This window comes from Dermacentor albipictus, chromosome 6 (genome assembly GCF_038994185.2).
Source record: "Dermacentor albipictus isolate Rhodes 1998 colony chromosome 6, USDA_Dalb.pri_finalv2, whole genome shotgun sequence".
Taxonomy (NCBI): Eukaryota; Metazoa; Arthropoda; class Arachnida; order Ixodida; family Ixodidae; genus Dermacentor; species Dermacentor albipictus.
In genome coordinates this window covers 8,302,323-8,328,684 of record NC_091826.1, presented here as the reverse complement: position 1 = coordinate 8,328,684, position 26,362 = coordinate 8,302,323, and the positions used below count along the sequence as shown (strand labels likewise).

Genomic DNA, 26,362 nt, shown 5'->3' with positions numbered 1-26,362 from the left:
AACACTTGGGCCATCTCTCGCACTGCGCTTCAAGCACATCGACCGCCGCGGGCACCAAGCCACGCAAGCCATGTGGGAAAACAACATATCAGGGGATGTGTGAGAGTCGCGCATCCCCACAAGCTATAGGAGTGCACTTGAAGAAACATGAACACAATAAATGAGAACACCCGAGCTCGTCATTCCTTAATCAAAATTTATTCATCAAAAGCTCGAATGCATTCTATAACTATTATTTGATCTGTTTCCCAATGTCCCGAAAGGATGCTACATCACAAGGTGTTTACATTTGGTGAAAATTGTGGCCACGTTGTATGGTGAAATGTATGGTGAAATGTTAATGTTTCTAAATCAATAAGGAACTTTGCAAGTAATTACCAAACCGTCATTTTCTCCTTATTTCCATGCGTTATACAAGGTGCCTGTGGTGTCCTCGATGAATAAATGAGTCACCTTGTTTATATTCTGTGGGTATCGAGGGAGGCAGTGGGTGATGTGCAGGCAAAGTTCGAAGTGTGCCATTCAGTTACAGCATAGAACTTAGTCTGCCGTCCTGGGAGAACTATAAGCCACCGATATCAAATTTGGTAGATGGGGGAACATTATGGCCGATATGCATGAGAAGTTAAAAGTGCATGTGTGAAGTACAGCCGTGGCAGAATATTTCTTAAACAAGAGCAAGAAGCGCTGGCCGAGTTGGTGCAGTACCATGGTGAGATAGTTCTAAAGATAAATGTAAAAATAAGAGACAAATACCAGTCAAGTGCTTGAAAGCATTAGTCCTATAATCTGCGAGGAACAGTGCTAATGTACAAATCATATTCTGGCAACATTTTAAAGTGTGTGATTTTTTACAAGCAACTGAAATTTGTAATGTGGCTACTCAAAAGACACAGCTTCACTGGAAATTTGGCTGTGATTCCACGAGATCACTCCTCTCGTTCTTTATTTGTGGAAAAATTAACCTGCAGACTTAAGTGATTCCATCAGTGAAGTCGTTATCAGTGACATGCGAAATAATACGTGAATTATACATGTCTAAACATCATTGTTTTTCTTCTGAGGACACAGTACTAATGGCTCGCAAAGTAACTGTAATTCATTACATTTACTAGTAATGACAAAATTGCCACTTATGTACAGAGGTCCATGCGAGTTATGCAGCTTGTTATATGTTCCTCATGGTGGACATTACATGAGCGAACTATTCTGCTCACAAAGCACACAATTGACCCATTCACTAGCAATCTCATGCTTCGCGCCCCTTCGAGAAATGTGGTGTATTGGATTAGTGTTCTATTTAACATTTATCATGAGTGGATTTTCTGACAGTCTCAATAAGCGTTAACTACTTATGCAGCTACAACAAATCTAAAGTTATGGCATTGCCAATCAAAATGCTAGTTGCTTTGTAAACACCACTTGTTTTGCAGCCTGCACATCATTCCACTGCCTATTTGAAACAATGATATACTGTATTTATTTGCATAATGATCGCACTCACGTGATGATCGCACTCACATAATGATCGCACCCCTAAATTTTGTCATCAAATTTGATTTTTTTCTTCTTTCCCGTGTAATGATTGCACTCCGAACTTGCCGCAGCGATATTCTGTGTGCAAAGTGTAGCTAATGATGATCGCGCTTACCATTTGTCGAATGCTGTCAAATGCTACGCGAACAACTCTTCAAGACATAATAAGTGGTCTGCATGCACGAAACATTCTTAAGCAGATCCCCATTTCATTCCTTTCATCACTTTCTGTACTTTCATGAAGAAAAAACTACAACCAAACTTGGCTTGGCTTTATTATTTCTAGGCTTTATAATGGTTGTGGTCAACAATGACAAAAAAGGTGCCTTTCGATTCTTCTCGTCTGCACTTGTGGGCATGAAACAAATTTCAAGTGGCGACGATAGTAGTCACGTTTACACTCATATGTTAGAAGTGTGCCCTATTCATACACCGATGCTTGTAACACAGCTAAGATATTTGCCCACCCTTAGCGGAAACATGCCGTATTACGATAGTAGTGAAGACAAATGCCGCAGTTTCCGCAGCGTGCCCGCCATATGTTCCTATGTCACTGGCAGCTAAGCGCGCCCATCTTCGTTTCTGTCCCCTCAAAGTGTACATGGCTACGTTATTGCCGCAAACTTGCTGATATTAACAATATTATTCATTACTGATACGGAAGAAACTATTTTAATGCTCGTAATGTACTTACGAGAAGAACAAAAATTGTGTTCAGCGCGTTCGGCTTGCTCCGCCGGCCACTATCTTTGTTTTGGTGTCTCACACTGTTACAGCGGCAACCGCCTGTTTGTTGACCTGTTGTCATCCCGCAGCAAATGCGGGACGAAACAAAAAAAATTTTTTTTTTTTCAGGAAATATAACTCGTTTAATGATTGCACCCCGAATTTGCATCAATTTTTTTTACAAGAAAGCATGATCATTATGCGAGTAAATGTGGTAGTTTCAAACATAGTTTTTCATGAATTTATATGTTCTGCATAGAAATCAACAGAACCAATCAATATTAATTGCAATAAAGTAATTGATGAAAAGTTCACAAAAAATAAAGATTTGTATATATCCATATAATCTTTTCCTGGAGTGTTATCTATAAGAGGACATATGTACAATAAAGTGTTTATTTTTATGTAAAAAAAAAATGGCTGTGGCTTAGGTAAGGTTAAGCCCAGGATGCGAAGCATACTAGCCTTTATTTTAGTTGTTGAACCACTGTTTAGCCTGGTGAACTGCTGTTGCTTGGCTATATTTGGTTCGGCTAGACGAAGAAACAACTCATGCGTTACTCTGCTTCGCCTTCAAGAGTGGAACGCGACAGCGTTCCCGTCGACCCGCCAAGGGGTGTAAGAGAATGGGCTACAGGGCAGCGACTACGCGCCCAGCATTGGACGCGGTGAGCGTCGAGCAAAGCAGCGTTCGGCGCGGCAACGAAATGTGCGCCTGAGCAAGAGACGCACGCCTTAGAAACAGCTCGTTTCTAAGGCAACACCGCATTCACTAGAGGCGCTTTTGTACCGCTTTGAAGCATCGTACTCGTGGCTCAGTGGTAGCGTCTCCGTCCCACACTCCGGAGACCCTGGTTCGATTCCCACCCAGCCCGTCTTGCAAGAGTTGAGCCAAAGCCACTTCTCCTCTGTCGTGACGTCACGGTGTCACGTGGTTTCATGGCGACACCGCCGCGCCTGAGGAGCTGGGTTGAGCTCTCGTAATATGCTTCGCATAAAATATATATATATACGATATCTTCCGGACCAAGGCATTCCGGTATCATGCCTTAGGCATCTTGAAATGACATGTGAAAATACATATGCTATAAGTAGCTAAATCACTCCTGCTTTCAAACCAGCGTCATATTTCGTTATATATATATATATATATATATATATATATATTGCGATGAGGTTTATTCTCGTTCACAACGTTGTGGAACGCTAGGCAAAACAAGGCACTGCAAGGGCTGTCCGAAGCACGGGGTCGCTCGAGATCACGGCACGGCCCTTCGTCTTCTTCTTCAGACGGCACATACACAGGGGCGCGTCTGCTTCATTACAATGCCCCGGGAGCTAAGCGTAGCCATCCTGGCGACTCAGGGTGCGGAGAAGATGAGCGGGTCGTAGTACGGTTTCAGGCGGTTGACATGTACTGTCTCTCGCCCACGACGACGCAGGTCGGGTGACACGGTGAGCGGCTCGACGATGTAGTTGACCGGTGAAGTGGCCTCGATTATACGGTATGGACCGTGATAACGCGCCAGGAGTTTGGAAGAAAGGCCAGGAATGTTGGCTGGTATCCAAAGCCACACAAGTGAACCAGGAACAAAGTTGGGCGGTGGTTGATGAGCACGGTCATGTCTTGTCTTTTGACGTTCTTGAGTCTCACTAGTCAGGGCACGTGCCAGCTGACGGCAATCTTCAGCATATTTGGCGACTTCGGAAAGCGGAGTATACTCTGTAGCGTCAGGTTGGTACGGCAGTATGGTGTCCAAAGGGCATGATGGCTCACGGCCATACACAAGGAAAAAGGGGGAAAAGCCGGTGGTCGCTTGCGTCGCGGTGTTGTACGCGAACGTAACAAAGGGGAGTACGGTGTCCCAGTTGGAGTGGTCGGATGAAATATACATCCGCAACATGTCGCCAAGTGTGCGATTGAAGCGCTCGGTAAGACCGTTGGTTTGGGGATGGTACGCGGTCGATTTGCGATGAATTATCCTGCACTCAGCGAGGAGGGCTTGGATGCCCTCCGACAGGAAGACACGGCCCCTATCACTCAGTAATTCTCGGGGAGCACCGTGGCGAAGGACAAAATTGCGAAGGATGAAAAAACCAACGTCACGGGCGGTCGCTGCTGGCAGTGCTGCAGTCTCAGCGTAGCGAGTAAGGTGATCTACGCCGACAATAATCCACCGATTTCCACGCCCGCTGCATGGAAACGGGCCGTAGAGGTCGATGCCGACGCGGTCGAACGGACGAGACGGGCATGGCAGCGGCTGCAACGGTCCTGTGAAACGCTGTGTAGGTGTTTTGCTTTGTTGGCATGTAGTGCAAGACTGAATGTACTTTTGCACAAAGTTGTACATGCCTCTCCAATAATAGCGCTGACGCAACCTTGTGTAAGTTTTGAGGACGCCGGCATGAGCGCTTAGGGGGTCAGCGTGAAAAGACGCGCAGACGTCAGAGCGCATATGACGAGGTATAGCGAGGAGCCATTTGCGTCCGTCGGGCATGTAGTTTCGGCGATATAGAATGTTGTCCCGCACTGAGAAGTGGGTTGCTTGGCGACGCAGTGCTCGTGTCGAAGGGACATCAGACGGAGCAGCAAGGTAGTCGAGTAACATTGCAAGGGATGGGTCCTTGCGCTGCTCTGTGAGCATGTCAGGGATGGTGAACGGTGACAGGGTGGACGAGGAAGCTGACAACGACGCCAAATCAGGCATCAGTGGGGAGCGAGAGAGCGCATCAGCGTCGGAGTGCTTGCGACCAGAGCGGTACATGACGCGGATGTCGTACTCTTGCAAGCGAAGCGCCCAACGTCCCAAGCGTCCAGACGGGTCTTTCAAGGAAGAAAGCCAACAAAGGGCATGGTGGTCAGTAACAACGGCGAAAGAACGGCCGTAAAGGTATGGGCGAAACTTGCTTAATGCCCAGATGATCGCTAGACACTCCTTTTCTGTGACGGAGTAATTTAATTCTGCTTTCTTTAGAGTACGGCTCGCATAAGCGACGACGTATTCATCATAGCCAGCTTTCCGTTGCGCTAAGACCGCGCCAAGGCCAACTCCGCTGGCGTCAGTATGGACTTCCATGGGAGCATCAGGGTCGTAGTGGCGAAGAATCGGTGGTGAGGTCAACAAGTGGCGCAATTGCTGAAATGCTGCATCACATTCAGGTGACCATGCTGCTATGCCGTTACTGGCGGAAAGTAAACTTGTCAAAGGCGCCATGATGGATGCGAAATTGCGTACGAAGCGACGAAAATAAGAACATAAGCCAATAAAACTTCGGAGGGTTTTGATAGACGTGGGCCTTGGGAACTCTGCAACAGCGCGGAGCTTGTCTGGATCCGGGAGGACGCCGTCTTTTGAGATAACGTGACCCAATATGGTTAGCTTGCTTGCAGCAAAGCGGCACTTTTTGAGGTTAAGCTGTAGACCGGCAGAGGCGAGACAGGTCAGAATGTCATGCAGGCCAGCGAGGTGCGTCGGAAAATCGGTTGAGAAGACGACGATGTCGTCGAGGTAACATAAACAGGTCTTCCATTTGTGGCCACGAAGGATGGTGTCGATCATACGCTCAAAAGTAGCAGGCGCGTTGCATAACCCGAAGGGCATGACGTTAAATTCGTAGAGGCCATCGGGTGTAACGAATGCGGTTTTCGGACGGTCAGGCTTGGCCATGGGAACTTGCCAGTACCCGGAGCGCAGATCCAAGGAACTGAAGTATTCTGCGCCTTGTAAACAGTCGAGAGCGTCATCGATTCGAGGCAGAGGATAAACGTCTTTCCTCGTTATCTTGTTTAGGCGTCTGTAGTCGACACAAAAGCGAATGGAGCCATCTTTTTTTCTCACCAATACGACAGGTGAAGACCAAGGACTTTGAGAGGGACGGATGACTTTACGTTGGAGCATGTCGTCCACGTGCTCCGTGATGATTCGGCGCTCTTCGGCAGAGACACGATACGGGCGCTGTCGCAAGGGGGAGTGGGAACCAGTGTCGATGATGTGAGAAACACCGGTGGCACGGCCCAGTGACGTCTGATGACAGTCGAAAGAAGAGACACACTTGTGAAGGAGAGCGAGAAGTTGGCGGCGATGAGATGGGGAAAGTGCAGGGTCGATGGCCTTGTCAAAACCCACTGAAGGTGATGAGCCGGAGACCGAAGCGATGGCGTCAAGGTGACGGAGGGAGGCGGCAGGAACATCGAAGTCGTCGACGTAGTCGACCGCTTGAAAGTATCCTAGCGTCTCTCCACGCAGTAGGCTGATCGGGTACTGGTAGTAGTTGGTGACCAGCATCACAGTTGAGCCAGAGGTTACAGTAAGCACGGCAAACGGAAAAACAATGCCCTTGCGTTGAGCAAACACATCGGACGGCGTGAACACTACGGTGGCGTCAGATGCGGAATCAGACGACAAGACAACAGCCATCGACGACTCAGGAGGTACGGTTGTGTCGGCATCAACAGTGAGTTTGTCGGCAAAGTGAGGAGAGCTGGTCGGCAGTGATTCACATAGTGGTAAAAGCGACACTTCTGCACGTGAACAGTCAATGACAGCATGATGACGTGACAGGAAATCCCAACCAATGATGAGGTCGTGAGAGCACGATGGTAGCACGAAACACTCGATTATGTACAGAACGTCGTTGATGACGACACGGGCCGTGCATACAGCTGAAGGGTGGATTCGCTGCGCGCTGGCAGTGGCGAGCACCAGGCCAGAGCGAGCTGTAGTCACTTTTCGTAGCTTGCGGCAAAGGCCCTCGTGAATGACGGAAACGGCTGCTCCGGTATCGACTAGTGCCACTGCTGGTACTCCCTCTACAAAAACGGTAATTACATTTTGCGGCGAAGATTGAGGTCTTGAGAAAATCGACGTATTTGCAGTTCTTGCCTCAGGAACTGCAGCAGTCAGTTTCCCTCTTCAGTGGGAACTCGACGACGCAGGGGCGAAATCGAACGCCGACGAGGGGAAGGGGAACGCCGAGTTTCCAACCGGCGATCAGTGTCAAGACGTCGCGGTGATAATGGAGGCGTGGCGGCGTATTGTGGTGCGTAGCGGGGCCTGTCAAAGCTGGTACATGCAGTTGAGGCGCGGCGGCGACAGAAGCGTGCCACATGGCCAGCAATGCCGCAGGCGAAGCAGATAGGCCGGTTGTCTTGAGTGCGCCACGTCTCGGTGGGACGAAAAAAGTGTGGTGACGGTCGGGCAACTTGAAATGAAGCCGGATTCATGGGCGATGGAAAGGAAGCGGTCTGCGCAGGTGGCCGTGCAACCACGGCTGCATAACTGAGCGGCAGCGACGTAGGGTGGTTGGCAAAGGTGGTATGGGCCAGCGGCACACTCATAGGGTTGGTTGGGGGGGTTGTAGGAGCTGCAGGAAGCGCTTCAGATATGTGATTTCGGATGGCTTCCTGCAGCGTTGGAGGCAAAGCTGCCGTAGGGGCGTCACTGTGAGACAGCAGCGAGAGCTGCCTGGCCACCTCTTCACGGATAAAATCTTTGATATGCTGCGAGAGGGTCGAGTTGGTGAATTCGGTAGAAACCGCGATGCTGGAGACGGAATCGGCGTGCTGGATGTTCTGGCGGGCGATGGAACGTTGGCAGCGCAGCTCGTCAAAGCTCTGGCAGAGGTTAATGAGGACGGATACGCTAGTTGGGCCTTTGGCCAGCAACATCTGGAATGCGCTGTCCTCGATGCCCTTGAGGATGTGTTTGATCTTGTCATCCTCTGACATGCTGGGATTGACCCGCTTGCACAAATCGAGAACATCCTCGATGTAGCTGGGGAATGTTTCTCCAGGCTGCTGTGCGCGCTGGCGTAGACGCTGTTCAGCGCGTAGCGTACGCACAGCTGGGCGATCAAACACTTCTGCAAACAGAGTCTTAAAGGCGGACCAGCTTGTAAAGTCTGATTCGTGGTTGAAGAACCAAAGTTTGGCTACGTCGGCGAGGTAGAACGGCACGTTGGTCAGCTTAGAGTGGTCATCCCATCGGTTATGGGCACTTACACGTTCGTACGATGAGAGCCAGTCTTCCACGTCGTGTTCGGCGGTCCCACTGAAAATGGGTGGGTCGCGCTGACGAGGGACGCCGGCGCAGATGACAGTGGCAGCCGGTGGGGCGGGCAACGAGGTGGCGGGATCAGGCATAGTGCAAGGCGATCTTGTTGGCAGGGTTCGAGTGCGGAGCTCCAGGACGAGGCGAAGGATCTCAGCAACCTCCACCAAATGCGATGAGGTTTATTCTCGTTCACGACGTTGTGGAACGCTAGGCAAAACAAGGCACTGCAAGGGCTGTCCGAAGCACGGGGTCGCTCGAGATCACGGCACGGCCCTTCGTCTTCTTCTTCAGACGGCACATACACAGGGGCGCGTCTGCTTCATTACAATATATATATATATATATATATATATATATATATATATATATATATATATATATATATATATATGGAAAATGAGAACTCTGCCTTTGCGCTGTCAGTGTAGTCCCCACTCCTGATTCTGCAAGTTTGCAGAAAGCCGCTTGAACAGTGAAGATAAGAGATTACTAAAGCAGGATGGTTTTGATGAGGTGGGCTTACTTGCTGTAACAGAAACTTTCAGTCTGCATTGGCGTGCCACATACTGGGCACTGAGCATGCAGTATAACTGGAACCTCATGAAGGATAAATTTTTCTTGGGCCAGTTGGTTGATACTTGTTAAAGCCATTGTAGCACAAATAAAGATTAACACAAAGAACACAAGACTAGACACCAGTGTGTGGTGGTAGTGCGCCTAGTATCTGGTCTTGTGTTCTTAGAATCCATTTTTATTAGCACTACAGCGGCTTCATCAAGACCTAATATGGTAGTTCAGAGGAGAACTTGGTTATAGTGGTAAAGACTCTTGTGGGATATACAATATTTTTTAGCTACATTAATAAAATGAATAAGTGTAGTTTTGTTAAATTGGAGGCATAATCTTTATGTCTGCTATTACCATTTCTAAATTATTATGAGATCAGATTTACAAGCATTATTGTGTTTGTCTCAAAATTATAATCGAAAAGCAAAGCAAAGGTTCTGTGCTGATGATGATTTTTTTTTTTTTTTTCAGATGCAAGAACAGCATTGTGGGCCGCACGTGCAACGAATGCAAGTGGGGTTACTGGGATTTCCCACGCTGTCGCCTTTGCAACTGTGACCTCCGTGGAACAGGGGAAGAGATCTGCAACCAGGACACTGCAGAATGCTATTGCAAGGTGCCCATCTTTCTCAGTGCCAGACCCTTTTTATTGATACGGTCAAAGGTTCAAAGCATCAGTCAACAGAACATCCATGCCGAGTGGACATAAAGGGGTTTGAGGCACTAGCCTGGTATTTTACTGTTTGGCAGGCACATTAAATTGCAGTTTGGACAAGCCATGTGTTGAAAATGCTGTTATATGTTTTAGAAGTGGGCCCTAGCTGATTGCAAGGTATATTCAAAGTGTGTGCAGTGCATTACACTTCTTGTACATTTTATTCAGTGTTACGAAGACATTTTCTGAGTAGTTTTGTTCCAGGAAAGACCATATTTAGGGTTATAATCATACTTGCTAGTGCACTGGCCAAACAAAACAAATAGGAAGTAAGTTACCTGCTAGCTAAATTTCAAAAGAGTAGCTGCTTGGGCTGGCTTGTGAAACATCCTTTAGATTAGGAAAAATCCTTTTTAGTATACAAAACGTAGAAAGGAATGAAGAATGCAACTGTCCTGTTGCCTCCTTCCTTCCTTCCTTCCTTCCTTCCTTCCTTCCTACGTTTTGTGCACTAAAATAGATTTTTCCTTGTCTAAAGAATAGCTGCATTTGCTATTGGATACTCAATTTAGCAAAATTTATTTCCTTGTGATTTTTATTGCTGTTGCTCAGTCTGCACTGTTTGGCTGTCAGCAACACAAGAAAAGATACGAGTAGTAGGCTCCCTTTAAGACAAACTTGAAAGGACCATGAAAATTTGTTCGTCTTATCAGAAGAATAATCGACAACATGACCAGGTGCATCCAAATCTCTTACTTCAAAATGGTAAATGAAGTAGACTTACAATGGTGGAAAAATGACGTAAAAAGAATTTATTTAGCTGAACTTGACAGAAAACTGTCTTCAAGTGGTACTCTTCCTTGATTTCATCCAGTTCGTGATGAATATTTGTCACTTGGCAAATAATCGAATTGTCAAATCGGCAAGCAGCCACAGATGACGTCATCTCACCTAATGACCTTAAAAATCCTTCTGTACCTTCGTGCTGATGGAAAAAGTTCACCAGAAAATTCAAGCAGGCATTTGCTACCTCACAGGTCATCAGTGCAGGCTCCGAGCTAGCTAAAGTATGAAGGAGTGCGCTGAGCACATGGCAAAGCAACGTCACCTAGCGACAAGTCTAGGTGACTTTGAGCAAAGTGGGGAACGAGAAATGAGGCGAAGCATCATGGAGGAGGAAGGTAAGCGGAGGCGCGTTGTGTTGACCTCCTCTAGCAGTTGCTACAGGTTTTGTTAGATACGGACGTACCGGGTTTGCTTGTTGTAGCATCGTCCTCACGCACCATCCGCTTATGTGCGAGTGCGTGATGACAATGCATGCGACGGTGAGCCGACGATGGCGGTTCAATCTCGAGGGTTGCAATGTGGGCTTGTTGGTAGCGCTGTGTGTGTCCCTTTGTGTCTTCTTTTGTCCTGTCTTTGAATCGCGCTACCATACTCCCCTTGAAGAGGCTCAATCTCACATTCACAGGGCAGGAAAGGGGGAGGAAGCACCTCATCTTCTGTTGCGTGCATGGCACCGAGTAAGGGGAAGGAGGGGCCACTGTACTTCAGCCGCGCGCTGTCATGCGGGCTTTATTTGAAAGTGATCTGCTGAGGGGGCACAGTCTAGGTGGGCCGATGGCTCGAAGCATTGCGTGTGCTGTAATCTTGCTGCCCAGTTTGCATTGAAGCAATTGACCTCCAGTAGGCTGCCTCAAGGCGCGCACCCCCTGGCATGGCGCTTTGAGGCACCCTAGCCTCCAGAATCGGTAGCGGTGGCAGTCACTCCGAATGTTCGTTTTAACTGAAAAGTATGTCTGAGGTGGTTCGTCTTAAGCGGATTTTTTTTTGCATTGAGTCTATGGAAAACCAAACAAACGTTCCCTCATTGTTTGTTATATGTGAGAATTCGGATTAACGGAGTTCGTCTTAACGATAGTTCACTGTACATCTGAGAGCACAGTTGCTTTCTTTTTATTTCATTCCAGGAAAATGTTGAAGGGGAGTCGTGTGACACTTGCAAGCCAGGAACCTTCTTCCTTGAGGAGAGCAACCCTGTGGGCTGCACCAAGTGTTTCTGCTTTGGCACTACAGACCGCTGCAACAGCGCCCTGCTGTACCGCAGCCAGGTGGGTCTCAAGGGGTCTTTAAGGCAGTGCTTGTATGGTAATTTTCACCTCCACCAATGGCATAAGCAATGTGAAAAACAGGACACGAAGGCCGATGATAAACACAATATTCAGTGAATGGTCAGAAACACCACTGGAAATGCCCCTTCAACAGTATATGTTTACACATGCATCAGCAAATAACTGTCCAGTTTTGTTTCACCTTGGTATCCATGTCCCTTCCTGCCTTCATCTTGATCAAGTGCTGCTGTGGTGTATAAGTCATTTTCAACCTTCGGGAGTAAAGAGGGGCTGTTGTTAGCTTGTGTGTCATAAACATCCCTAGGGGGATTATCTTTGCCATCTGTGGTGCATATCAGTTGTAGTGAGCACCTTGTTGTTTATACTCCTGCAGAATTGCAAAGGGGTTCTTTGAATTTAACGCCAGGTCAGAATAATTCTCCTAATCCTTTTCCAAACTTCGCCTCAGTACTGTCGAAGACAATTCCTTTTGTCGAATTGTTGGCTTCAGCAGCATACTTTCTTCTACCACTGTTAATCACTCCATAGCACCCTGTGTATGATTGCACTGTGAACTGTTTTCTTCGTTTATACACCTGCTGATCATGGCTGATCATGCAGTTGTAACGAATGAGACTTGTCGATTGCTGCTGAGCAACTGGGGTATCTTCCCTGTTAGTGCTTGTATGTTGAACATATGAATGATATTCCAGAGGTGCAGAGGAACGGAGAGAAGGTATAGCACACTTTTGTCAGGGGAGCTTCTTCAGCAATGTTTACCCATCAGAGACTGTGGTGCTTCATATTACCAGCCCTTTTGTATTGTTTATGCTTCTCATCATAAAGCAACCACCACTAATCAAGAAGCTAGTGAAAACCTATCATGGTTTCACCTCGTTTCATATTTGGTTGTTTCTGTTCATTTGTTCACCTACAACCACCACCATTTTTTATGGTACCTTTCATGCTGCTTGCATGAATCAGCAATATGAACGAAACAGATAGACTGCAAACCTGATTAATGCTAACTAATATCAAGAAAATGCATGAAAGCACAAGTTGTGCCTTTTGAAGAAGCCATCCACAGAAAGTAATACCCAAGGAATTGCCACGTCATTCTTGAAACCCCATTTTAAACTGTTTAAATTCTTTAAACAGCTCTTTTCATGGTTAACTGCATTAATAAAGACTGAGCCTGACTGCATGTCAATAATGCAAAAGGTTTGTACAGTTAGGTGAGGTCTTCTTAGCATCTGCAAATCATACAAGGAAGGGTAAAGCAAACATTGCACCGCATTGCTTGGCATCACATCATGTCATTACATCCATTGCGCATTATTTGGCCATATAGAATGATGTGCATGAGGCAAATGGATGCTGTTGTTTCGTCAGCCTTACTGCAGCCACATCTTAGCCTAACCTTGTAGGCATTGTGTGCAGATTGTGGAAATGGATGGCTGGACATCTACCGGCCTCAATGTGCTTGGCGAGTTGACGCGTGAAGATCTGGAAGCACCTGTGTCGTCTTCACCCAGGAGCGTGGAGGTGACTCCACCCGCAGAACTGCCCGTGGGCTCCCTGCTTTATTTTGCGGCTCCCTCACCGTACCTTGGAAAAAAGGCATGTGCCATTCCACCTGATGCCACCTTCCCTTTCTCTGTTCAAACACCTTTTCTATTTGCAAGTGCCGTAAAAACATGGTGCACCAGGCTACAAAATGTAGAATTACTCCTGTAAGCAACGAGAAGAAAGGGGGTTAACCGAGGGGCCCGATTTTTATTAGTCATAACATAAGAAGCCAACAGTGTCAGTGTTTGTTGGCTTCTTATGTTAGTCCTGTAAGCAAGTTTCTTGGAATGAGATGTGTTGTTGAAAAAGTCAAACACTAGGTATAGCAAAGACTTTAGTATATGATCAGAGTACACACTCCACTCTGCAGCTTTCCCTACATTGAGTCTTCGTTCAAATAGCAGTGCTATCAAGCATTGCACAGCATCCCTTGGGTTATATATCTTGCACTACAGAGTGATCATGTAACTACAAATCATTTGTTTAGAAGCAGAAATATATTTTGTGGCACATGCATTTAATACTCTTGACTGTAAGTTAAACCTGCAGAGATCTAAAACATAAGTTCTTTTGCCAATTTGATCAATTCAAGTCAGTTTAATACAAGCTCACTGAATTTCTAGTTTACTAAGCAAAGGTCCTCAAAGTGTTGTCATGTCAGTTGTCATGGAATTCACCATAACACAGTTCATCCTATAGGGAAGGTCTAAGGTATTTTGGTTGCAGGTATTTAAACATGTTGCCATTGAGTGATGACATTATAGTCACACTGAAGGGTACAGCAACTTCTCTAATGTCTCTTCCAGGTTACGTCCTATGGCGGAATGCTGTCCTTCAGCCTTTCAACCAAGGTGGATTATGCTGAAGACTTTGGCAGCGTTATTGGTCCAGACATCATCCTTACGGTAGTTTTTTTTTTTTTTTTTCATGTGTTCTCTCCGTCCTCGAAGTGGTAGCTTCAATCATTGCCCTTAACACTGGCATCGCTTCGCAGGGAAACAACTTCACTTTGGTGCATGAGCACTTGGAACAACCTGCGGCTGATGTTCCACTTGACTTCAGCATCAAGTTGGTTGAGGTAAGCTGTTGATCGATATTGTCACAAGGCTACCTTTTTTATTGCATCATAGTCATGTTATGTCAGCAAATTAGTTTGAAGTGAATGTGAAAACTGCCACATGTTAAAAGACTAGTTCGTGTGGAATTGCATTTTGAGCAAAGCGGGACTGTATACTTTCACTTTGGCATGATGGCATGCAGCATGTTAACTTGCTGGAGCTATGGGTGTCCTGTCAATGCATTTGAAAACTATAAGACCTAAATGTAATGCAGGTGCGAGGTGGTGTTTAATACAACTTGTAAATTTGTTATGGACTGTTAAGTCATAAGTAGCATCGCGCTCAGTACAAGCTGCAACATGCGAGCCGCGTCTGCAGTGACGCTCTTGAGAAAAACACGGAGAGGGTGTTGCCATTTGAGCAGTGTGCGTACCTTCTGCTTTCTATTGTCTGCTTTCTTTGTGAAGTGATAATACACTGGCCTGCTGAGCAGCTATTGCTCCATCGTGGATTAAAAAAAAGAAAAAGAAATGAAGCTAGGGCAGCGTGCGCCATAACAAAACACGCTGTGCTAAGGACTTGCAGGCTGCTCTGCAGGCCACTTTATTATCGCTCCGCGAAGAAAGCAGACAGCATAAAGCACAGGGTATGCGCATTTCTGGAATGCCAAAACCTCCACTTTTTCCCAAGAGCGTAGCTGCAGCGATGACTCGTGTGTTGCATCTTGTATTGAGCGCAATAGTACATTGAGTAAAGAAAGTGAAAAGCATATTGTCTGCTATGGAACCCAGAGCTGCGTTGTCACAATAATTGTTATACATTTTCCTACCAGGGCGAGTTCCGTCATCTAGGTGGGCGCAAGGTCACAAGGGAACAGCTTATGATGACCTTGGTCAACCTCGATGGCCTGTACATTCGGGCTTCCTACTTTCAACCATCTCTGCAAGTCAAGTACGTAGAGTGAAGAATTGGCCTATGCCATAGGCACAAAGTTTTCATTCTTCCGGTGGGGGGGGTACCAGCATACCAGCATTTCAAACCCCATATATATATATATATATATATATATATATATATATATATATATATATATATATATATATATATATATATATATATATATATTTCTTGCACTTGAAGAAACTTCATGCGACCTCAAAGAATTGTTCACCGAAGTGGCGGCCTTATATGAGAATTTACAAGACCCTCATAGTAGGAGACATTCCAATTTCACAGCCCAAGTGCTCTCGCTCCACCAAGAATCTGGCATCTCTCGCTGGTGTAATCTTCCTTTGTGTAATTATCGTATACTTTGCTACCACTAATACTGCTTCGCCTTTTCGATGGAACTGCAGCCTCTCTCTGTATTTTTTTATTTTTATTTTTATGCGAGTCTGAGTATAAGCGTTCCTGCATGTGACTGCTGTTGATTCTGATTTTAAGTGAATCCGGCTTGGCCTCATTTCAGTTACTGAGTGAATTATACAGGGTGCCCCAACTGTTATGCACCAAAACTTAAAGGAAGAGCAGTTGCGTTACTCGAAGAAAACCTAGTGCATATTTTTTCCAGTAGAGTGGAGTAGCTGCCAGTAATTCTTTCGTTCCTGAAATTTAATGAGACCATTGCAATGAATTATCGAGAAGTACTGTCCTAATTATCAAAGTGTCAATGAGGCATTTGTAGGCACCTCTAGGCATCCCCAAATCACATCTAACAGCAGGAGAAGCTTGACGTGGGTGAGTTGGTTCAACATACTTGAAGAAAAGCAGTGCTACAAAGATGCGGACTAAAAGAAGAACGTGTCCGTCTGTCCACCTCACATCCGCCTATCTGTCTTACATGTTCTTCTTGAGTCCGCGTCTTCGTCGTCATCATCATCATCATCATCAGCCTGGTTACGCCCACTGCAGGGCAAAGGCCTCTCCCATATTTCTCCAACAACCCCGGTCATGTACTAATTGTGGCCATGCGGTCCCTGCAAACTTCTTAATCTCATCCACCCACCTAACTTTCTGCCGCCCCCTGCTACGCTTCCCTTCCCTTGGAATCCAGTCCGTAACCCTTAATGACCATCGGTTATCTTCCCTCCTCATTACATGTCCTGCCCATGCCCATTTCTTTTTCTTGATTTCAACTAAGATGTCATTAACTCGCGTTTGTTCCCTCACCCAATCTGCTCTTTTCTTATCCCTTAACGTTACACCTATCATTCTTCTCTCCATAGCTCGTTGCGTCGTCCTCAATTTGAGTAGAACCCTTTTCGTAAGCCTCCAGGTTTCTGCCCCGTAGGTGAGTACTGGTAAGACACAGCTATTGTACACTTTTCTCTTGAGGGATAATGGCAACCTGCTGTTCATGATCTGAGAATGCCTGCCAAACGCACCCCAGCCCATTCTTATTCTTCTGATTATTTCTGTCTCATGATCCGGATCCGCTGTCACTACCTGCCCTAAGTAGATGTATTCCCTTACGACTTCCAGTGCCTCGCTGCCTATTGTAAACTGCTGTTCTCTTCCGAGACTGTTAAACATTACTTTAGTTTTCTGCAGATTAATTTTTAGACCCACTCTTCTGCTTTGCCTCTCCAGGTCAGTGAGCATGCATTGCAGTTGGTCCCCTGAGTTAATAAGCAAGGCAATATCATCAGCGAATCGCAAGTTACTAAGGTATTCTCCATTAACTTTTATCCCCATTTCTTCCCAATCCAGGTCTCTGAATACCTCCTGTAAACACGCTGTGAATAGCATTGGAGAGATCGTATCTCCCTGCCTGACGCCTTTCTTTATTGGGATTTTGTTGCTTTCTTTATGGAGGACTATGGTGGCTGTGGAGCCGCTATAGATATCTTCCAGTATTTTTACATATGGCTCATCTACACCCTGATTCCGTAAAGCATCCATGACTGCTGAGGTTTCGACAGAATCAAATGCTTTCTCGTAATCAATGAAAGCTATATATAAGGGTTGGTTATATTCCGCAGATTTCTCTATCACCTGATTGATAGTGTGAATATGATCTATTGTTGAGTAGCCTTTACGGAATCCTGCCTGGTCCTTTGCTTGACAGAAGTCTAAGGTGTTCCTGATTCTATTTGCGATTACCTTAGTAAATAGTTTGTAGGCAACGGACAGTAAGCTGATTGGTCTATAATTTTTCAAGTCTTTGGCGTCCCCTTTCTTATGGATTAGGATTATGTTAGCGTTTTTCCAAGATTCCGGTACGCTCGAAGTTATGAGGCATTGCGTATACAGGGTGGCCAGTTTCTCTAGAACAATCTGCCCACCATCCTTCAACAAATCTGCTGTTACCTGATCCTCCCCAGCTGCTTTCCCCCTTTGCATATCTCCCAAGGCTTTCTTTACTTCTTCCGGCATTACCTGTGGGATTTCGAATTCCTCTAGACTAGTTTCTCTTCCATTATCGTCGTGGGTGGCACTAGTACTGTATAAATCTCTGTAGAACTCCTCAGCCACTTGTACTATCTCATCCATATTAGTAATGATATTGCCGGCTTTGTCTCTCAACGCATACATCTGATTCTTGCCAATTCCTAGTTTCTTCTTCACTGTTTTTAGGCTTCCTCCATTCCTGAGAGCATGTTCAATTCTATCCATATTATACTTCCTTATGTCAGCTGTCTTACGCTTGTTGATTAACTTCGAACGTTCTGCCAGTTCTATTCTAGCTGTAGGGTTAGAGGCTTTCATACATTGGCGTTTCTTGATCAGATCTTTCGTCTCCTGCGATAGTTTACACTGGTATCCTGCCTAACGGAGTTACCACCGACTTCCATTGCACACTCCTTAACTCCTTTTCGCGTCTTCGTAGTGCTGTTTTTCTTCAAGGACATCTAACTACTTTGTTTTCAGCGACATACTAATTGCATGCAATTTTTTCCGACTGGCAAACAGACCTCACGAAATATGAAAAATACCATGTGACTGCGTTCCCACCCGTTTTGCAGTGCACTCAAATAAGCTTATTGAAAGCAAGTGCTTTGCCTATCGCAAACCTGAAGAGACACCGCATCACCTTGATAATGGCACGGAAGGAGCACCAACAGCAGGTTTTGCGGCTCTGCAGCTATTCCTTCCTCTGCTACGTTACACTTATTGTCCGTCTATCAAGGCTGACTGATCACATTGATAACAAAAGCTCCTTGATGATGTGGCTGAAGCACCGCTCTGACCACGCACGAAACGCGAAAAGCAATGTAATAGGCATAGCACGTTTAAAAATCCCGGCTTTGCTCGCACCGCATTGTCAGAGTGCATGCGCAGCTATATTTCACGCCAGAAACTTGCTTTGGACCAAAGCCAAATTAAAGTGACAGTTTTAGTTTTCATGAGAGTGTATACATGCTGCAAAAACGGGTTCATGGCAACAAATAAAAGTGAAATAAACAGACCGGGAAGCGACCCACGTGTAGAGAAAAGGCAAAACCAATGTATTCAAAAACGTAAATATACCACGACTAAATGAGCCCAATTGGCACTTGGGACGTCTGCACAAAAAACAAAACAAAACAAAAAGAATATCAGATTTCAATGTGTCCTTGTTATCTATGAATTCAAAAGCACCATCAAACACCAGCTGCTTCCTAGAGGATGTGTTTGAGTAGGTCTCCTTCTCCAGCTACGCAGTACTCTGCTTTATCACATCTTCAGTGGCATTCTTGATGACCGATGCTGGAATTCTACAGTTGACATCCGTTATCCTTGTCTTGAGCTAATCTGACGTCCGTCTTGATCATGTGAGCACGATCTTTCACATAACTCCAAAGAAAGAAATCGAGTGGAGAGAGGTCAGGTGACCTAGCCGGCCAATTTACAGGCCTGCCATACCTTCCAATCTATTGCGCATGAAAAGTCGCATCCAGCCAGTTTCGTGCTCAGTTGCTGCTGTGTGCTGGTACTTCATCTTGCTGATAACACAGAAGTGGAAGATGTAACAGCAAGACTTCGCTGAGAAACTCATCCACCACTCCTTCAAGGATTTCGTCCATGCACGTAACACTGTCCAGTCAGCTTGTGATCAAAGAAGATGGGACCAATTATGATATAGCAACGGCGTAAATTTCGCACCCCACTTTGAATGACCACTGCAGGTACTGGTGCTGATTGTGCTTTACCCAGTGTGGATACGAGTCATTTCAAAAGTGTGCATTATGCAAATTTACCTGGGCGTTTCTGTGAAAATTGGCTTCATCTGTGCTCAGGATATTGCTCAAGAAGTCTGGTGACTCATAGGCTTTTATGAGGACCCAATTTGAGAAACCTAGATGATTCTACACTTCCCTATCTTCCAAGCATTGATGCTGGTTAAGGGGGTACAGGTGAAAGGCCATCATTTAGAATCCTCCGAACTGAGGACTTGGAAATTGATACCAGTGTGTCCACGTCCCGCACGCTAGCATGTGGGCTTGAGACCTTAAATGGTAGAACGTCCGTGCGTAAGCTAGGACTCACAGATGGAATCCTCCGCCGCTGTTTCTTGAAGCTGCCGGTTTGTGGCAGGTTTTCATAATTTCTGATGATAGTCGATGCGTTTGGTCTACCGCCGCACTTCCATGACTGATATATATTTGCGGCCTTCCTCTTGTTGCCATTTGCAGCTCACAAGACAAGGATCATGTTTACCTTCTGCTCATTAGAAAAAGACATGGCGACTGGGACGAAACAAAACACACCTTTAAACATTTGCACTGATGTTGTCAATTTGCTTTTGTGGTGTTAGGTAATGTGGCAAAGAAAAAAGAAAAGCCATCCGTGCATTTTATCTATGCTGAAACAACAACTATCAGAGCTTGTTTCCAACTAGCACCAAACCCGACGTGTTCATTCGGACATGATGCAGCAGATAAGGCACTAGCTCGATCATGATGTTTTACAGTGAAGCTGTATATGGCGAGTCGATTCCTCCATCCGTACGTCTGTCTCTTGCCGAAACCTCCTTTGGCGCAACCCTGTGTGCATGCGCGAAAGAAGAAAAGTGAAAGAGAGGCGCACGATTGGCTGCGCAAGTAGTGACGTCGTTGCTCTCCGCTGAAGTCGAGCGGGCGCGAAGCAGTTTTTCTCTGGCTCCGAAATGGGTAGGCCACACATCATACATACTCCTGATGAGCAGGCAGCCTTCAATCAGCAACGCCATGAGCAGAACCGGGAACATGCTCATCTACACCGTCCCGATGCTGCAGCCTGGGCACAAGAACAGGCTCGTGCCGCCATGTGCAAGCAGTAACTGCGTACCGAGGATCTGGCAGCCTACCAAGCCATCGTCTAATGAACCGTCGAGTTTAACCCAGTGATAAAACACCAAGGCTGCGCGTTTTAGCGTCGCTGGTTGACCATCTGTATGGAGTGCTTGGGCAATGATATTTTCTTTATTTCCGTTCATTTCGTTCTGGCCAACTCGGAAGGAGCGTGCTCGAGGGTGCCGCTTTATGGTGCGGGTTGGAGCACTGTAGCGCGGTATTTGCCATGTTTCACAGGGCTTACTTAACAGTGGGAAAAAGTTAGTATGCAATTAGTACATCGCTGAAAATACTGTAGTTAGATGTCCCTTGGCTGTGCCTACAGATGTCTTATTCACGCCTCAATTATTAGGATAGTATATCTCAAGTTGGATAATTAATTACAATTACCTAATTAAATCTCAGTAACAAAAAATTTGCTGGCAGCTACTCCACTGTACTGGAAACAATATGCACTAGGTTTTCTTTGTGTAACGCATTGCTTTTTTTTAAATCTTGGGGCATAAATAATTGGGACACCCTGTATATATTATGACCTCTGCATGCAAGTGACAATTTTTCCATCCCTAATAAATGTTGTAAATTATTAAAAGTGTTTTTCTTTCTTGAGTCATTAGCTTTGCTTACTGGAAAGAGAAGCGATACTGAGACACATATCATTCGCATGCATTTCACACACCATTGATTAAAGACTCTGCCGAAGGGGTCACTAAAGTCTACAGTTTTTTTTTTTTCAGGGTCAAAAAACACCCAGTGCACTTAGGAGCAAGGTGGACATACAGCAACATATTCATACTCTAGGCATAAGCTATCCATACCTTTAGAAATAATTGTTAATTGGCCACCTCCTTCTCTTTAAAAATGTAATTAACTTTGTCCTGTGTATATACTAAATGTATTGTGTACGTGCATGATGTTTGCAGTGAAAATTTAAAACAATGTCTAAGCAAGAAAATACGGATGTGGCAGCCCACCACTGGTACTTCTAATTTGCTTGTGCTCCTATTGTCAGGATTTGCAGAAATAAAGTAAAGTGTGAATTAAAATCCATGCACATCCGCAACAACAATAATGCAGTAAGCTATTAGCCACAATAAAATTTTAATTGAAAAGGTCAAGGCAAGTCAAAAGAAACCTTAAATGATGTGGGTGACAGAACTCTGGTTATGACACATTAGGTGGGAGGGGGGGGGGGGTAGGCTTCAACATCGCCGGGAATGGGGGGCTGCCCCCCCCCCCTGAATTTGTTGGAGGGGGCTCAAGCCCTGGAGCCCCCCCTGTAGACAGCGCCTATGGCCTATGCAGTTCATAGTAGACATGCCATGCAAAACCTGCATAGCTCATGTTTATGGTCTGCATGGGCTTGGGAACGCCTACCTGTTAGGCCTTATTTGTACAAAGCCTTTACATTGCTAATATACAATTGTTGAGAAAAGTCCAAGCTACCATAACTTTAACCGAGATACAAATCTTCGAGAGTATAGTTTCAGCTTGGTAGCGTGTCTTGTGTCTGCACTCCTTTCAGGTTGAGCAATGTGGCTCTGGACACAGCGCTCTCAACGTACCTTGCTGATGCTGCCCAATCCTTGACTGTGGAGCAGTGCCACTGTCCGCCCAATTACAAGGGGACTTCTTGCGAGGTTTGTTCTTGTCTCTCACTTGAGGGAAATTTTCTAAATTATAATTCTCAAGCTTCTGGCCATTAAGAAGGAGCTTTAGCACAGGGCCAATTCTAGTTGATTCATACAAAATCATGCGAAACTATTGTTGTTGTTGTACGTGCTTTTAATCAAACTTGTAGCATACATTAGGAAAAATGAAATTTCAGTGACTTTCCTATGTACATATTTTTTTAATTAGACCATGAGATTAAAAAAAAAATATTGATGAAAGAATTAGAAAAGTTTGGAGAAGTTCTAGTACCATGCTTACAACTCAAATTTTCATCTATTAAGATATTGTAATTCTGCAAACAGCACATTCAAGGATGCCTAAAGCAGACAACATTAATGTATATTTCTTTAAAAGTTAATGAAACATTGTCGTTTTTAGTTTTTACGGGTATTATTACAAAACAAGTGATCTTTTTCGAAGTCATTTGCTGTATGTCAATTTTGTCCGATTTAGGCATATAAAAAAAAAATCATACGAGGTTGCGTGAGCCAAAACCACGATCTGATTATGAGGCATGCTGTAGTGGGGTACTCCGGATTGATTTTAGCCACATGGGGTTCTTTAATGTGCACCTAAATCTAAGTACATGGGTGTTTTTGCATTTTGCCTCCATCAAAGTGTGGCCGCCATGGCCGGGATTTGATCCCGTGACCTCGTGCTTAGCAGTGCAACACCGAAGCCACTAAACAATTAGTTACCATGGCAGGTCCATTTAGACATTAATACAGGTGCTGTTTACAGAACTGTTCTACTATATACTTTTATGGTGGAGTCATTGAACTATTTACTTGAGTTTTCTTTTTCTTTTCTTTTTAGATTTTAAATTAGTCAGTCAAAAATAAAAAAGTTATACTATGGATGCGCGTATTTACCATTTGGGGTCACAACATGCATTTTTTAATTAAGACTTGATTCGACCATGATATGTTATTACCACTTGTGTAAATTGTCACATTTTCCAAATGCTAACGTTGCCACACTGTTTGCAGGAATGTGCACCTGGGTACTACCGCTCAAGGACGGGTCCTTACCTGGGCTTCTGTGTTCCCTGCCAGTGCAACAACCATGGGGACACTTGTGATGTTGTCACTGGAAAATGCTATGTGAGTTGTTTTCCTGATAGCTCTGACAGTTCCAATTTTTTACAGGAACTTGACAGTTCCGTTATTTGTCCTTATATAGTTTATGCATCTCTGCCTTGTTTCCGTCCAGTGCTCTGAGAACTCGAGGAACTTGACTATTCCTTGGAAAACTGCCCCCCCCCCCTCCCCCGCCGCCCCCACAGAGGCACTTTGTTGTCTTAGATAGATTGTCATTGTTTTAACCATGAACTTTTTTCTCATATTTATTTTTAGAACTGTCGAGACAACACCTATGGTGACCACTGTGAGAAATGCTTGCCTGGTTACCACGGTGACGCCACCAGAGGCAACCCTGATGACTGTCTCATCTGTGCCTGCCCAATTCCATTGCCATCAAATAAGTATGTGGTTCAGCTGGCTATCTGTTAGCCAACATATTGAACATGCTGTAGCAGCTCATTGACAATCATAGAATTTATTGATGATCAACTCCGTAGCCACGGTACTGTGCTCAGCTTGTGTTAGCTTTTAATGAAGCTTTGAAGGTATACATTGTGTCGCAAATAGGGAGGGCTTAGCTCGATCTTACGAAGTAATTCTGAAGGAGGTTGCTTTGTGACTTTTTTTTTTTGCCTTTTTAGAAGCTTTTCTTATCAAAATCGGCACTGATGTCGATGCATCAGAATAGGAATGCATTGAATAGTTATGCTGTAGTGCTCTATCTATTTTGTATCTGTATGTAAATACAGTTAAGCCCTGATATAACAAACTTCATTACAACAAAATTCTCGATTGAACGAAATATTAAGCTTTTTATAACTTCTTGTTCATAGAGCAGCATGTATTTAGCACCTCAATATAACGAAGTGCGTTTATGCACGATTTCAATATAATGACATGTTACTGTCACCGCAAGAGAATACCGAGACAATAAATGGAAGCTTCTGTGGACACAGATGGTCAAATGGTTGAATTACAAGTGGCTTCTTGTGAACATACCTATGTAATCACGATCCACGGGACCAAGAGCTATCACTGAGGAGCAGCGTCATGTTCCGTACATGATAAGATCCTATTGCACCCCGTGCACTGTATGCTTTTGGTGCAAGTGAAAGCTTGCAAGGGTGAGCCGAAAAGGATGGTGGCTTGATGAGCTCCTTCATCCCGCGCAAACAAAGGAAAACAGGGAGAGGAGAACTCGCTTTCGGTAACGCAATTAAGCACGCGTGAAGAAGGTGGCCATGGGAGGTCATCAGATGGGACGGGACAAGAGAGAGTGGGGAGAGACGTTGATGTAAGTCTTCTTTTCTAGCGCGGCTGAGCATATACATAGCCCATGTGCCTTGTTTTACATGTAATTCGCTGTGTGTGCAATGAGTGGGCATGGCGAGATGGCGTAGAATCATGTGCACTGTCTTCCTGTGCATTTAGTACTGGAGGTTGTGTAACCTTGAGTTTCGGAGACCCATTGAAGCTAGAGACAGATGAGGCATCCGCTTCGTGCTGCTGGTGCTTTTCATGATAGCATCATCCCACTGCAGGCAACGCTATCGGCTGCAAGGGTGGAGTGGACGTGAAAGTGGGCTGACTTCGCTTTCATATCTTTCTTGCATCTTTCGTCGCTGACTCTGAAATTCAACAAAATGAATTTTTTACTTATTTATAACTTGCTTCTTCAGATTGCCTGATAATTAGGAAAATCTTGCATCCCCTTCTGTGTAAGAAATATTAATCGGTGACTGTACTTGATTGCATAAAGGTCCAATTTCAATGCAATCAAATTTCAATATAACGAAGCAAATTGCCAATTTTACTGACTTCAATATATCGCAGTTTCACTGTAACTTACTTGTTTTCTTCTGGTGCCTGCTATACTCTCTTCTGTGTTATTGCAGCTTTGCCGAAAGCTGTGAGGTGTCTCCAAGTGGACAAGAGATCAGCTGCAACTGCAAAAAGGGATACTATGGAGCTCGATGTGATGTGTAAGTGTATGCAAGGCGAAATCGTGGGACTGGCTGTTTTCTAAGACTGTTTTGCTCGGTTTACTGCAATGAAGTACTAATAATTGTGCGCAGATGTGATGCTGGCTACTTTGGTCAGCCAGATGTGATCGGCAGCAGCTGCGAGCCATGCCATTGCAGTGGCAACATCGACCCTGAAAACCCTGCATCTTGCGACTCAGTCACTGGCGAATGTGTGCTCTGCCTGAACAACACCTTTGGCGCAGCATGTGAACTCTGTGCACCTGGCTTCTATGGGGACGCCATCATGGGAAAGAATTGCCGCAGTGAGTGGGACTCAGTCCTTTCTAGGATACTTCTTGCAACATTTTCAGATATGAAAAGTGAAACATACGTTTATTAGAAAACTAATTTTCCCAGGATGTTGATCTAGGATACTCTTGATAGAAATCGTTTTATGTATTCCTGTTATAAGTGTAGAGTCGCAGTTTGATAAAACTGCTGGAAATCGACTTTGCTTGACTACAGGATGTATCTATTTATTTAGCTTTTTTTCTTCTTTGCTTCTATAGAGTGCTCCTGCAACAAATGCGGAATGTACTCCTGTGACCCAGCTGCAGGAACCTGCAGCTGTCATGACAATGTGATTGGAGAACTCTGTGACCAGTGTGCTGTGAGTGCTTATCTTGCATCTTACAGCCATCATTGAACTTATCCAAATATGCACATGAGTGAAAATGCCACATTGTTACACCATTATCAAAATATCACTTTAACACATGAATCACATCAAATCTTGTCTGGCTTGTGAGGACACAGTCCACTGTTTGCAACACATCTAAGCCCTCCTTAAAAGAAGAAGCTTCTGTGCTATTTACAAACTGCCTGGCAAGCATGTCGATTTTGGTGCCATGCACTGCCCTTCCTAGGATGCATGCGAATAATTTCACAGCTCCAGAAGAACTGTTTCAGGGCATGAATGAGGAAACGCTCCAAAACAGCTGTCCTTGTTTGACTTGTATCAAAGGTGCTGGTACATAGTACAGGTGGATTTAGCCTTGTGAGATCTGCTTGCTATGACTCTGTCAGCACGTCTGTGCCTGTAAAGAGTTATTG

General features: G+C 45.1%; 1 protein-coding gene across 3 annotated transcripts in view; it reads left to right on the top strand.

Moving 5' to 3' along the window:
* Positions 1-26,362, top strand: part of LanA (laminin subunit alpha) — a 155,238-nt gene that overhangs the window by 88,540 nt on the left and 40,336 nt on the right. For all 3 annotated transcript variants that reach the window (XM_065424809.2, XM_065424811.2, XM_065424810.2), the window contains 12 exons: positions 9,354-9,498; positions 11,508-11,648; positions 13,089-13,268; positions 14,024-14,122; positions 14,212-14,295; positions 15,108-15,226; positions 22,055-22,169; positions 23,193-23,306; positions 23,559-23,686; positions 25,181-25,267; positions 25,361-25,572; positions 25,819-25,919. In XM_065424809.2, coding sequence (XP_065280881.2) covers positions 9,354-9,498; positions 11,508-11,648; positions 13,089-13,268; positions 14,024-14,122; positions 14,212-14,295; positions 15,108-15,226; positions 22,055-22,169; positions 23,193-23,306; positions 23,559-23,686; positions 25,181-25,267; positions 25,361-25,572; positions 25,819-25,919 — 1,525 coding nt within the window. The remainder of the gene's footprint in view (positions 1-9,353; positions 9,499-11,507; positions 11,649-13,088; positions 13,269-14,023; positions 14,123-14,211; positions 14,296-15,107; positions 15,227-22,054; positions 22,170-23,192; positions 23,307-23,558; positions 23,687-25,180; positions 25,268-25,360; positions 25,573-25,818; positions 25,920-26,362) is intronic.